This window comes from Podarcis cretensis (genome assembly GCF_951804945.1).
Source record: "Podarcis cretensis genome assembly, chromosome: 1".
Taxonomy (NCBI): domain Eukaryota; kingdom Metazoa; phylum Chordata; class Lepidosauria; order Squamata; family Lacertidae; genus Podarcis; species Podarcis cretensis.
The window spans coordinates 33879759-33895109 of NC_137170.1; the positions used below are offsets into that span (position 1 = coordinate 33879759).

Sequence of the window (15351 nt, forward strand, 5' to 3'; positions counted from 1 at the left end):
ATGTCTGTGAGCCTCTGATGAATCAGCACCAGTTCTTCTGTAAATGGAAGTCTTTCAAATTGTGGAATGGTTGCTCTGAATCCAAGTCTAGCTATATCCCGGCACCACTGCCCCATAGGATCCTGTGACAAACCTGTTCACCTCTATGCCTCATAAAATTAATGTGAAATATTCATGATGCATCAATGATGAGTGCCCTATCCATCCCATTTCGATCTGGAATGGAGGGAATTGCAGGCAAATCGGCCCCATTCTTCAGTAAAGCAACATTTTTTGGGGGGGGGAGTGGGGGAGAGAATGACAAATGCCTTTACCTTGCTGATTCACATTTATACCATGATCTCTAAAACCCAAGTCTCTCCCAACAGCACTTGAACCTAAGCTCCTTTCTCATGTAATGTATTTATACATTCGTTTTTACACATACAATTGTGTTTTTTTCGTCCCCTTCATCTCGGTCTGTATTTCTTTACATTTATCTGTGTTAAATGTCATTTTAATCCCTTAAAATTTCCCACCTCAACTTCCCATCTCGGATTTTAATCTTAGCTTCCTGTGTGATCAAGGTTTCTGCTTCCCCTATATTTTTCTTATCACCTTTCTCTAATTATCTCATGCGTTATTATTCTGAACAGTGGCTTAGAAAAGAATAGGACATCTGCTTTTTATATTATTCTTATTTCACTACGGTGTGACAACAATAATTTCCTAGGGTGGTTTTCAGCACAAGGAAGTTTTCTCTTAAGAAGTTAAAACCTTAAAACAGGAAAGCAATTCCATTTTTCCCGGCCGTGAAGAGAAGGGGGTGAGTGGGTATCTGCCGACAAATCCTTTTATAAAATAATGTGGACTTACTTGAGCCAATGCAGCAACTCGCTCTTCTATCACTGCATTCATCTCTTCAGCTATTATTTTCTTTTTCCGTTCCTGGGTCCTGTATATTCGATCGACAATTTCAGCTCCACTCCTCCATATCGCCATCCCGGTGTCTGCATTGTTTATTCTGTTCAGTAATTCCTGTAATGTCTACCAACAGCATTTTATGTTAGTCAGACATGAAGTTTTAATATATTTTATTTAATATGGGGTTTTAATTAATAGGCACATGTGAATTGTAAATTGACTGAGTGAAGTTATTGAATTTTCATACTGCAGCAAAGATGTACATTATTAGTGTGTCAATTCTTCTTCCCCCCCACATCTTAGTTCCTGAAACCCACTCAATTGAACTTAAGCCTCTAAGATATAAGACTGACATCAAGAAATCTCCTCAGAGAATGGCTTACCATGTCATTTTCTTCAGGGTTAATATTTTCTAGCCTAGGAAAAAGGGACACAGAAAGCCTGATCAGTAGCATTTCCTTAGTGCAGCAAAATGAGTTCGCTTTTTAAATCTTTAGAACCTCAAGTAATTTCATTCTACTAGTCTTTAGAGTCAACCATGACATGGAACATATTAAAGTGCCACCGGCTCGATTCCATCTTTCAATAATACTCCATATCTTCAGGTACCGACTTCAGAATGTTAAGTTATTAATGTTTACTGCTATATATGACTACAAGGATCAATTGTTCATATGTGCTTAGATGAAGAAAGTTCCCCAGCGACAGGAGCACAGATGCTCTTATTTATTTATTTATTTCTGGGCCCGCAACTTTCACCATAAATTTATATATTTTAATTTTGCTTAATGCAACCCCCACAATAATAATAATAAAAGAAAGCAAACACCAACACTCCAATCCTAAACATATTTACTTAGAAGTAAGTCTCACTGCCTTTAATGGCACTTACTTCCAAGTAGGTTTGTGTAGGATTGCAGCCCAAAGCGATGGAAAGGAGGATGAGGTTGCCTTACTATGTTTTCTGCTTCTCAGCAGGTCAGAAAATAAGAAATTTATATTTAAAACTCTTTCAGCCCAGCTGAAATGTGTGTGTAAAGCTAAGCCATTAAAGGTCTCTGTCCATCAATTCTTGAACAGCCCCACTTTTACCGAAAAATTGTTGTTAGTAGATTTACAGCTCTGTCAAGACCATTCTGCATAGCTGCAGACAGAAAACTAATGAGTTTGCATTAACTGGATCCCACCCCATTTTAACAAGACAAATGCTGGAAGTAAGTCATAACACAGTTAAACAGGTTATACAAGACTCTCTCTCTCTCTCTCTCTCTCTCTCTCTCTCTCTCTCTCTCTCTCACTCTCTCACTCACACACACACACACACACACACACACACACACTCTTTCTCTCCACATTGTTAATTTGATTGAACCAGCTTTTCACACAACGTAATGAACCCACTTTTTAAAAAAGAGGGATAAATATAAATAACCTTTAAAAATCAATGTACAAAAGTTAATGTACAAAAAGTTTGCAGTTTGCCCCTTTATCTGCCTCTGAAGAGGATCTTTGAATGCTGTATGGGCAATAATAAGTATAGCTACATGGACAACTTTGACAAGAATGTTTCTGGACACTGTTTCAAAGGCTGACGGAAAGGTGAATTTGAGTTCCTAACTTTTCATATTTTCCATTCAATTTTTGATTGATTTTGGAGCCGGAACACATTTAGCAGAAATGATAGCAGGAGCTAATACAAAGCTGTGATTGTATAACCACTAACAGGAACTATACTGATGGTTGATGTACTACCTGCAACAGCTCCATCTTTTGCATTTTGTTTATGCAGTAGAACAAAACAAGCACAGAGCATCATTTCCAACTAAGTCATACACTGAGTAAACCCACTGAAATAAATTGACGTAAGTTAGGCCCTTAAGTTCACCAGTAGCAGTGAATTTTTGAAGCATGACTCAGTTGGGTATTGTCTATAGAAATAATTCTATTTTAAAGTAATATAAGAAATGCGTTTGCAATGCAGCAGGTGCAGGGACAAGAGGGATACATGCTTTGATTACTACTCCTTAATAAGCATGTGGGTTTTGCTTTTTCCTGATGAAAATCATCTACTGGCCTTAAAGGTTTGATTGATTTTCTATATAGGGAAACTTCAGACCGACAGCCTTGTAGCCCAAGCACTGGACCCTTGCATGAAATGTCACACTTCCTTGATTTATTGCTGAATAAAATCAATACTGGACTTTTCTCTCTATATCCACGGCGATTCACCTTGTTTTCTGTCTCGGGAGCAAAACTGTGACCTGAAATCAATAATAAAAACTGCGACAAAAAAAGCCAATGGCCTGTTCAAGACTATCTCCCAGTGTGGCAAAAAATAAAACTCTTGTTGATGCACTAACAACAGGCTCACCCAACTTTTAAGAGAGCCGGTGGGGCACTTCACAAGCTGCTCCTCCTCCAACCCCCATGAGGGCCTCAGAGCTGCTACCTCACTAATCTAGGAAACCTGTCATATGGTTGCCAAGAAACCGGCAAGTACTTCCTCCTGTCTCCCAGATACAGGATTGGATGCAACTAACAAGCTCCTCAGAGGTTTCCTCTTTTGCAATGCGGCCTACCCCCCCCCTCACTCTGCCCTGATATTGTGGGGGGGGGGGAGGTCAGGAGACTGCCCGGTACTCTGTGTGTGTGTCGTTTTGTCTTGTTAGCCAAAATGCTTGCCTTGACTGAATTATTACCTTTTTGTGATGCTGAATTTCTCCCTAGTTTGTATCAGGGAACACATATACCAGGCATAGGCAAACTCGGCCCTCCAGATGTTTTGGGACTACAACTTCTATCATCCCTAGCTAACAGGACCAGTGGTCAGGGATGATGGGAATTGCAGTCTCAAAACATCTGGAGGGCCGAGTTTGCCTAAGCCTGAGATAAACCGTATTTTCCCGTGTATAAGATGCCCTCATGTATAAGACGCCCCCTACTTTTGGGGACCCCAAATTTAGAAAATGGGCATATGCACTATTGTGTATAAGATGCCCCCAGATTTTTAACCTTATTTTAAAGTAAAAAACCCCAGTCTTATACATGGAAAAGTACGGTATATAGCACTAATGAAGACTTGGTGGGCTAGTAGTAAGGTATAAGACTATAGCTGTAGTAAGTCAACAATCTTTGCCTCCAAGGCTGACAAGACCTGCGGTGGCCAAGGGTAAGAGGCTGAAGAAGTAGATGGGGGATGGGGAGAGTGAAAAAGAGTGCATTCAAGCATGCATGTTTGTCACGTGGAAAAAAGGAGTCAGATCCAGAAGAGTTCTTGCCCAAGATATTTGATCAAACAGCGCTAAATTTTACATATGGCAGCCAATTACGTACGTACGTTTCAAAAGATCGTTCCAAGAGTTTCATTCGTTTACACGCATCCTCTCTCTCTTCGTTGGGAAGCTTCAGCCTAGTCATGACAGCCTCATCGTGCTCTCGCTGTGCACAATGAATCTCTTCTACTAGAGCTACAATAAAGCAAGAGTTTTAAACATGTAAGTAGGACAGAAGCAAACATGCAGGTTTTACCTTTTTGTTTGTGCGTGTGTCCTGTGATTCCTTGAACATACTGAAAGCAATGTGCATTTTTCACTAATTTAGAGCAAGCTTGTAACCATCCAGATTAATGGCTTTTCACTCCACACAGCTAAATCCAGTGCTTCCCCCCCCTCTAAAAAAATGTTTAGGGGTAGGTACTCTCATTTTCCTACTCATATTGAAATATTACCCCTCAATGAGGTCAAACTTAGATTCACAAAATGTTATGGGGTATGTGTACCCCTGCGTCCCCCCAGAAAAAAAGCACTGGCTAAATCTGGTATCTAATCTAATCTAATCTAATCTAATCTAATCTAATCTAATCTAATCTAATCTATCTATCTAATTTATTTATTTATTTCAACAATTCATACACCTTTTAATTACATCTGTCTCTATGCAGTGTATAAGTAACTCAATAAAACAAGATAAAAGTAAGTTAAAACAATGGGATCAGAATTCAGTGAAAATGCCTTGCTAAAATAAAATCAAAAAAGTCTTCAGGTGGTGCAAGACAGGGAAGGGGGTGCCCTTCTGACCCACAACTGGAACGGATTTCCATAAATTCCCAAACATTAGAGTGGACATAATTTTATTTTCCAAATTGATTTTACTAATCCGTGGACACAATTCAGAGAGTCTAGGCTACTGGCTTTCATCTGTCTGATCTAGGGTGAGTTGAAGCAGTAGCACTACCAACCATACAAATATGTTTGTTTCATTTCATTTCATAAAAGTTTGTACGCTGCTTGATTGCAAAAAGCCTCCAAGCGAATGAAACAATAACATCACCAGCGAAAAGAGTCAAAAGCAACTGTTTAAAACATTTAACAAAAAATAAATAAATTAAAATGCAGAATGAAGCAAAATCAGATTAAAATACACACCGACATTCTACACATCTGGGCAGGCAAACAAAAAGCATTTCTGGCAGGTGGCAAAAAGAATACAGTGAAGCTGCCTGCCTTATGTCAACAGGCAGGGAGTTGTAAAATGTAGGTGCTGCCACATTAAAGATCAATTTCTTACAAATGTGGAAGGGCTAGGATGTGGCACCTGTAGGAATGCCAGTTCTTCAGATAAAAGTGGTGGAGAGGGCATACATGGGGGAAGGCGGTTTCATAGTTAAACTGGTCTCAAGTTGCTAAGGGCTTTATATATGATTTTAAAAAATTAAGATATGGGTTCCCAAATGTATGTTTGAGTTAACTGTGTGTCCCAGATCTGACAAGGCTGGAGATTATTGCTGTAGGCCTGTCGAGAGGACTGAGACACCCAAATGAAGTGTGTTTATTTTTTTAAACACATGCTGCATCCTTCTTGCTGTCAAACGAGACATGCCACTGCTACCAACACTTCTATCTCCACCCCCGTCACTTATTTCTGGTAGCAACTGGGAAAAGAAGATGCCTTCTGTGAGCTCATTGCACTAACTTTCTCTTCTGCTGTTGCACTTCTATGGGCTGATTTTGGAGGTGTGAACAGTAACTATGATGGTAGAGTTACAGGTAGGTAGCTGTGTTGGTCTGCCGTAGTCAAAACAAAATAAAAAAATTCCTTCCAGTAGCACCTTAGAGACCAAATAAGTTTGTTATTGGAATGAGCTTTTGTGTGCATGCACAAAAGCTCATACCAATAACAAACTTAGTTGGACTCTAAGGTGCTACTGGAAGGAATTTTTTTATGATGATATAATACTATATGGCACGGGTCAGCAAACTTTTTCAGCAGGGGGCCGGTCCACTGTCCCTCAGACCTTGTGGGGGGCTGGACTATATTTTGAAGAAGAAGGGGGGGGATCCTATGCCCCAACAAAGAACCCAGAGATGCATTTTAACTAAAAGCACACATTCTACTCATGTAAAAACATGCTGATTCCCGGACTGTCCGCGGGCCAGATTTAGAAGGCGTTTGGGCCGGATCTGGCCCCTGGGCCTTAGTTTGCCTACCCATGCTATATGTGCTTTGAGGAGATGTATGAAAGAGATGTGGACCTGCTTCTCAATGGTGGTGTCCACACTTCCCAGCCCAGATTGGCATTTAGCTTCAAGAGTGGCTTTTATGTGGCAGGAAGGGCAAAGGTGTTTCTTCAAAAAAAGAAAAATCAGAAAGTGAATAATGGAATGGTTTAGGTTATGGGTTAATATATACCGTAACATTTGCACCCTCACCGAACATTTGCCACTAAAAGGTCATACAATATCATTAATAGACTTTTCTTGGCTCCAACAATCTTGGCTGTGAGGGCAGGGCCCTGACTGACTCCAGATGCAGAAGCTGAGGCTGCTGAGCAGACTATTAGGTTGGGGTCCTGTTAAGGGGATTTTGTTGTGGAGGGGTTGTTGTTAATTTTTTGCATCTTTGTTGTGGATCTTATGGTTTATGGGGCAATTGTTCAACTTGGTTGTGTACTTCTGGATGTTCTGTTTATTGTTTATGACTACTTCTGTTATGTTTGCAGTTATGCAATTATTTTATATGTCATAAGCCGCTTTGGTTTTAATTTTGGAAAGGTGAAAAATGATTGGAAAATGATTGATTGAACACTTTTATTTAATGCAAATGTATACAGGCAACCCCCCCATTTATATGTGAGTTATGTTCCAAGGCATCGTGCATGTCAGTGAAATCAGGTATATTTGAAACACCATTGGAAAACTCTGCTCCACCCCCTTTTGTGGCATTTTCAGGTCACTTCCGGGTTTGGTGCAGTCACACACATATTGAACACATGTAAATGTGTGTGTGTGCCTGTACTATCATTTTATTTAACAAATCTGTACGTCCTAAAAGCACACTAGACTATTTTTCATCTCCATACATTATCCAAGCAGTTTCTCCTGATTTCTGAGCAAGGTTTGTTAGTGCTCATTTTTATACCCACAACAACATAGGCAACTGGCTGATGAGAAGCACCCTGGAGAAAGATTTATGGACTAGATGTGTTGCAGCATTACACTGTCAACCTAATTTCTTGAACCAACCTGGGACAATGGATAAAAGCACAGGACTTGGGAGGAGAAATACCATTTCAAATCCATGCAGGTCACTAATCACTATCAGCCTAACCTATCTCATACCAATGTGGTGGTAAGAAAACACCTGCCATTGTGATCTCATTGGAGAAAGATGGAATGCACAATGTAACAGATAAGTAAGTTCCCTCAATGTAAGTGCTATGGCTAAGACTCAAAACTAACGTTGCCATGCCATTCAGCACTGGTAAGACCACACACAGAATACTTCATTCACTTTGGAGCACTAAGTTCAAGGACTTTGACAAGCTGGAGAGTCACTGAGATAAAGGGTCTAGAAGTCAAATCATAAAAGGGTAGGCAAAAATAAATTAGATATGTTAAGCCTAGGCAGAGGGAAGCAGTGAGTATATTAAAAAGAGTATCACTAAGAAGAGGGGCAAGCTGTTGAGTCCATGCACTGGAGACCAAGCAAAATCTAAAACCTGGTTTTACATTACAGAGGTGCTGATTTAAGTTAAGTATCAGAAAAAGTAAATAGAAGTATGGACTTCAGTGTTAAGAAACCTGGTCACAGCTCTGAGCACCAAAATGGGACAGGAGAGCTTACTGAAGACACAAGAAGTGATCACAAATTTTATTTATTTAATGCATTAATAAACCACTTCACGGCATGAAGTTGCCAAAGCAGTGCACAAAATAAAAATAGAATAAAGCACAGAAGCACAACCTCTAGAAAAATAAAATCACTTCAGCAAACTCCAAAAACTGTAAAATCCCAACCCTGCCCAGAGCCAGTTTAAGTGGGTGCAAGGGGCACAGGTGGGGAGGGAGGGGTGGGGAAGGCCACCTTGCACTAGCAGAAGTCCTTGTGCGGACTTCTGCTTGTGGGTCCCATTAGTTGAATCCAACCCTTTAAAACCATTTCTGTAGATTTGCAATTAAATGACTAGGTTACACGTCAGGTACACATTTCTTAGACAAGAAGGTTTTCACTACAGTGGTGCCTCGGGTTACAGATGCTTCAGGTTACAGACTCTGCTAACCCAGAAATATTACCTCGGGTTAAGAACTTTGCTTCAGGTTTTGAATAAACATTCACAAACTTTTTATTGATAATAATCAGCTAAATAGTTTGAGGATCTATACAACTTTGTAACATGCAGAAAACAGCAGTCTCAGAGAAACCAAAGACTGGAACTGAGGGAAGTCGGGGGGTGGGGGTGGGTGGGTTTTGGGGGGGGAGGAAAAATGGGGAGAAAAACAAGGATATGTTTTTGGATAATATGTCTTGTTTTAATTTTGAATAAAAACATTTTTTTAAAAAAGAACTTTGCTTCAGGATGAGAACAGAAATCGTGCTCTGGCGTGGCGGCAGCAGGAGGCCCCATTAGCTAAAGTGGTGCTACAGGTTAAGAACAGTTTCAGGTTAAGTACAGACCTCCGGAATGAATTAAGTACTTAACCCGAGGTACCACTGTACATGCCTAAACATCGTGACTCTAGGCACCTGTCTAATTTTGGCTGCTGATTGATTCCAGGGAGGCTGGAGCTGCAACATTAAAATCCCTCTTTCTTATACAAGTGCACTCCACAGGTGCATTGGGGCAGTGCAGTTGATGGGGTGAGGCAGTCTAATAGGTAACTTGCTTCGGAGTTGTCCGATAGAGAACTCTGGAAGGGGAAAAAAAGTGACCTGCTATGAAGATTTCTGGGTAGGATATCGTACTTCAGTGGAACTACTGGCAAGGACTTTTAGGACTCTTGTTCCAAAGTCACTTTTGTTATTTCCTGGAACACCAAGGTTTACCTTGGCAACAATATTTCAGCCAAGCCTAGTATGTTTAAGTTGTTTCTTTTTCTTTTTAAAAACGACATTTTAATTGAAATGTGAAGCTTATTGAAGTCAACGTGCATTTAATGTCAGGGGCTAATGATATGCAAAGTGAGGGGAGGGAGATAAGGAATTGGCCAATGTTAAGCACACTTAAGCCCATTGATTTCAACGCAAGTGTTGAGCGTGACTACAACTCAACAGTTCAAACAAATCAACACGAGTGCATTTTGCTTCATAAATGATAGAAACATAAATTTCCAATTATTAAAACGTATTTTAGGTTATTTGTAACAAGATTACTAAATACCCAGCCTACAAAAATGATTTGCCCCTTCAGAAATATAATTTTCCCCAATCCATCAAGTCTAACAGACTTGTAGTTTTAAGATAGATAATAACTGTAAACAGGCAGTTTTTATAAGGTACATAGCTATTTCAAAGTTCACTTAGAAAATCAACATAGCATTTTAGCTGGAATTTGCTCATTAAATACCCATAACTGTAATGCAAATTATGCTGGAATGAATAAGGCAAATACATATGCTTCTTTCTTTTTATTAAATGTAAAACCTGCTGTTAATTACATTGGCTATGTCATATAAACTTTTCTCTTTTAACTATTAAACGGAAGTCTTTACAAAAGTCATTAGAGATCCTCATTCTTTGACTTGTATAAATTTCAATATTTGTTCAGTAAAGGTTCACAGCAGTTAAATTACATTAACAAATATTATTAGCTACTATGTAAGCCAAGTAAGTAAAATACTTATATTGCAGGTAAAACAAATCATTGGGTGTTTACGATAATATTTGGATATGTCCATTTTTAAACAAGCTTATCAAATATCCTGTAATTCTTAGTCAAATGAGAGAGACCCAAAGTAGATCTTTTCCCCCAAATGCTCAAATTTGTTTAGTAAGCTAATTGTTTTCTAATATAGGATAGAGCAAATATGAAGAAGCTGAACCATTCGGAGTATGAGTTTACTGAGTCAAAGCAGTGTACATATTTTCTTAGTTAAACCTGATTCGGTTGGCAAACCTTCCGGCCACACTTTTTAGCTACCTTTAAAATACAGTAGTAGCAAGAGAGGGTGTTAGAAATCATGCTAGTATAAACATTGGTTCATGATTCTCCAAACAACAGAACCTTGGAGAGGAGGTGGGTGAGGGGGGGGGGCATTTCCCAGAAAAGATGTCTGTTTGCTGATTTCTTAGGGGTCATCTGGATAAATATAGAAACTGAACTGATGGCAGAAAAAAGGGATATTTTAAAAAAACCACACACTTGCAAAACTCGTATGGTCTGGATTTTTTTAAGGACTTAAAACAGCCAACAGCTAAGATCTACGAGTAAATATAATGCACAGAACTCTTAACTCTGTACTACGCCACACTGAGACTTAATTGTTGCAGATTATTTCTTGCAAAAAAATCCAGTATGATTCCCCCCTCCTTTTTTGCAAAATGAGAATACCACCTACAGTTTCTCCTTTCTGCAAGAAAAATTAAAAATAACAAAAAATGGCACATAAAATGTAAACAACTTTAGAAGCAGCTCCCTCCCACATTTCCAACCCCCCTTTCTATTGTGTACATTTTCTAAGTTTTCTTCGTAGTTCTGATTGCAGTCGTTGCTTAGGTATCCTCAGTAAGTTAAAAAAAGAAAGAAAGAAATTTGCTGCAATAATGAGGAGACTGTTGTGAGTAGTTTTGTGATTTTGGATTTAGTATTCAGGATTAGGGGCTGTTGAACTCTGAGTGACCTAGGATTTTCCTTAGAGCTGGTGAAGGAATGATCACAGGACTTCTAATGGATATGCACAGATGTCTTCTACCCAAAAAGGTCAATGGAAGGGACGAAAGGGTACTTTTTATGTTGAGGACATCTCTAGTAAAGATAAAGCTTTCCTAATCTGAAAGATATTTTTAGATTATACAGGCCTATATAGAGTTAATATGTCATGGGAGTGGAAAATGGAGAACAAATAACATTTTCCATTTTTGTTCTCATTTTAAAAGGACGGGGAGGAGGGGGGGGGGGGCGAAGTGAGAGATAAAGCTTGTTCTGTCATGCCATCCTTTGAATCTGAGATTCCTGTAATGGGTTGCTTGCTTTTCTCCTTCTTCGTTCATTAATGGTAAATCTACTTATAATCATTTTTTTTGTTTTGTTAATAATCTCCTGGAAAGGAGTAAAAAAAAAAAAAAAAAAAGGAGTAAGGAAAATTGTTTGGGAAGGGGAAGACGTAAGAGACCTAAAATATGAAACTTCTTTGGTGGGGTTTTATTTTGTAGTTTAGCAATTGTTGCAACCCAGAGAGCTTTGGATCCTCTCCGTGCCAATATAGAAATTTGTGTATATATGTACGGGTCATTACAATATGCTACTAATCAGATTGTGCACGTAACATATTGCAAAATACTGATAATCGCAGAAAATTTTCTAAGGACCAGATTGTGGTCCTGTTAAAATGAATGGAAATAGTCCCAAGTCACGATACACTTTTTATTATGTTGTTCCGACGTCATTAGGATAACTGAAATGTAGAAGCATTAGAGAGACGCACGAATAAAATAGAAGTAGAACAGTTTTTGACAGGTCAGTACTAGGAATTACAGACTTAAAGTCATTTACATATAAATGTGACTTGGTAGATAAAGCAATGTGTGCAAACACAGATAGAATGTGCTGACACCCTTGTCGCCGTGTGTTTGTTGTATGTATTTAGTTTGCAGTACTCAACAACTCCTAAATTTTGGGTGCTGTAAATGTACTGATTTTACCAAGGAACCTGAACTGTTTAGCAATAAGCAAGCAAAGGTACATTGCACTGTGGCATTCCTGTTTACTCAGCTACGCAAAAAGAAAATGAAAGAGAAGGCATGCAAATGAGAATACGTATATGTTTATCTCCACTGCATTTACAGTTTCTTACTGAAACCAGTCCTTGTACCGGTGCGAAAACCACCCTCCTCCTTTCAAAATAATAATTTTTGCAGGGGTGACTATGACTTTTCAGAATCTACACTACTGCTTTGCAGCCGCAATTCCAAAAATCCTTGCTTAGCTAAATAGTGAAAATTCGGGGATTTTTGAATTATATGCAGATGAATGTCTTTCATCAATAAAGTAGTCTCTCAAAGGAGCTACTGGGATACTTCTGAGTCTACAGAAGGGCATTTTGCTAGCAAGAACATACACAATTAACAACTATATTGAATAATTCATACACATAGCATATTGATGACTGGCTGTGTAATCTTTACTGTGTCTACTCAGAAGTAAGTCCTACTGAGTTCAATGAGGTTTATTCCTAGGTGGGATATATGATTGCACTTTCAGTCACTGAGAATTATTCTATAGTTTCAAAACATGCTATCTGGCATCTGTGACACAAGCTTATTTTACAAATGTACCCATATTTACAGAATATAATTTTACGCTGAGGCTCCCCACCTCACACATTCTTCATATGAATTACTAGAATTCTTGAGAAGCAAAATCACTGCCTTGTTTCAAATTTCTTAATGCTATGAGTTCAGCAAGTTTACAGAAGTCTATGGCAAATCTCTGATTGATTTTAGTGGAAGTAAACCACACCTATAGTGCATTAAAAGTCTTTGCCTTTATCAAGAAACCATCAGATGAAAGGTTTAGGAAATGAATTTGCATAACATATGAATCTTACACCAAAACTAAGGCTAGATACATACTGTATATAGAAAGAATAATTTTACGACTCAATTATTAGTAAAACTATGTTCGTTACATACTTTTAAAAATAGAATGTCACACATATTTAGATTTATAAACACAAGGGTTGGGAACTGTTGAGATCTTTTGGCTAAAGCCCAATATTGGCCTTATTTCAGTTTAATTGGAAGAGGATCTCAAATTCATCTTCTCCATGAGATATCAGGAACCTGGATTTCTCTTTGTATCAAAGGTTAATAAGAAATGTGTCTGCAAAAGTCAAACAGCATTAAATATCAAAAACTGATTATTATTCCACAGGAGTTGTTCTGTCATTCATAATCTCTCCATGCTCCAACCTTCCACAGCTAATCTTTAATGGATGACATGCAAGAAAGAAAAAATAAATGGCATCTAAAAAAAGTCTGTCGATTGAGCTTAAATGAAATGGTAGATATTTCCCTTTACTGATCAGCGGAAGATAAAAAGGAGCACTTTTAAGGTAATATGGAATTACCAATGCAAATATAATCCTTATTCTTGTGTTACTGGATTGTTCTCTCCTCCAAGCCCAAACTGTTGCTTGTTTACTACCACAACAATCATAACTTTTCCCACCTCATTTAAAGTAATGTGTGTCACTTAAGTTTTAAATCCTCATTGAAAAACAAAAAGGAAGAGTGATACAATGAGAGAAATTTGCAGGGGAATTTAAAGGAGCATTTCAAAAGAACTGGAATATGGAATATATACACAGAATTCAAATTAAGGCAACTCTGAAAAATGTTTCCTGTAAATAATAAACTCACGACAAATTACTTGTGGCAATTATTTGTGGTGCTGCCCTCTATTTTATAATATGTGCACAATATTAGTTGTTTAGGGGAGCTGCATTTATTAAACACAGATGCAGCCAGACTATAGTTTTATAAATGCTTGGCACTTAAAGCATTATGGTGCTGCTTTTAAGTGCATATTTAACAGCTGTATATATGTGGGATACTACTTTCTCTTAATCTCACCAGAACTCTGCAGGTTATGAATGATTCTCAAGCTGGATGTTTGGAACCAACACCCCTCCACCCAAATTCCACACTGTAAATTACTCTGTGCTACTCAGCAAAATTAGATAACCTTATTTTGTGTGTGTGGTCTCTCCACCCTGGTTTTCTGCCTGCTAAAAATTTGTGGGGTATATTGTCCTTTAACTCCTCTCTGCTTCTGATGTTCTTCTTCAGCAAAAGGCAACATTTTCATACAAATGAGGAACAAACAGTTAAATTATTGTTAAGGGTTATTTGCCTGATAGAATTCTTTTTTATAAATAAAAACAGTAGCAATTACCTGACTTTTAGCATAGACAATATATTTTCTCAATGGCAACATGGCCATTGGCCAAGGACTTTAATAAAACAACAAATATGAACAAACTGGCTACCTGACTGTGTTTACCTGGAACATCCTGCCCTATTGCATGTGTTGAACCAGCTACATAATTTTTTAAGGTGGTTTTTACTGAAGCGGCATTTAGCTACTAGAACAAGCCTCCAAAACTTAATACTCTGGGGCTGATTGTGCCCCCATTTTGTCTACCCTTAAGCTCCTAAGTTTCAGCTTCATTGGATAACATCAGGTTCTACTATTACAAAAGACTGAACACATTCATAAGAGTGAAAGGTACCACCACTGGACATAGCAAAGAAATGGCAGAGCTGGGGAGGTGAGGAGCAGCAGAAACAGAAAATGAAGGAAGAAAAGGGTGGAACTGAGATAAGGAAGTGGAAACTATATTCTTCAACATCTCTATGATGAAAATAGGGACATCCTATTCCATAATGATAATTTTACTATTTATACCCTACACATCTTACTGGGTTGCCCCAGCCACTCTGGCCAGCTTCCAACATATATAAAAACATAACATTAAACATTAAAAAAACTTCCTTATACAGGACTGCCTTCAGACGGGGTCGGAAAACTCCATACCAGGCATAGGCAAACCCAGCCCTCCAGATGTTTTGGGATTACAATTCCCATCACCCCTGACCACTGGTCCTGTTAGCTAGGGATGATGGGAGTTGTAGTCCCAAAATGTCTGGAGGGCCGAGTTTGCCTGTGCCTGCTCCATACCCTCCAACATTTCTCCAATGAAAATAGGGATATCCTAAGGAAAACGGGGACATTCCAGGACCAAACCAGAAACCAAAACGGCTTCTCTAAATCAGGGACATCCCTGGAAAATAGGGACACTTGGAGGGTCTGGCAAACAGACCCGATGAGGGTGGGGGAACCTATAGTTTATGGTGGTAAAGAGAAAAGGGTCACACTGTGGACCAGACAAAGAAAAAGAGGTAGGATTAACTGGGGGCCCTTAGAAAGGCCTTTAATGGCCTCATCTCCTT

The 15351-nt window shown here is 38.7% G+C and overlaps 1 protein-coding gene across 2 annotated transcripts in view; it reads right to left on the reverse strand.

Annotated features, from left to right (window-relative positions):
• Positions 1 to 15351, reverse strand: part of MIPOL1 (mirror-image polydactyly 1) — a 197543-nt gene that overhangs the window by 117858 nt on the left and 64334 nt on the right. For both annotated transcript variants that reach the window (XM_079955028.1, XM_079955029.1), the window contains exons 6-8: positions 4241 to 4370; positions 1287 to 1320; positions 856 to 1026 (exon numbers count right to left, since the gene is read on the reverse strand). In XM_079955028.1, the coding sequence (XP_079811154.1) occupies positions 856 to 1026; positions 1287 to 1320; positions 4241 to 4370 (335 nt within the window). The remainder of the gene's footprint in view (positions 1 to 855; positions 1027 to 1286; positions 1321 to 4240; positions 4371 to 15351) is intronic.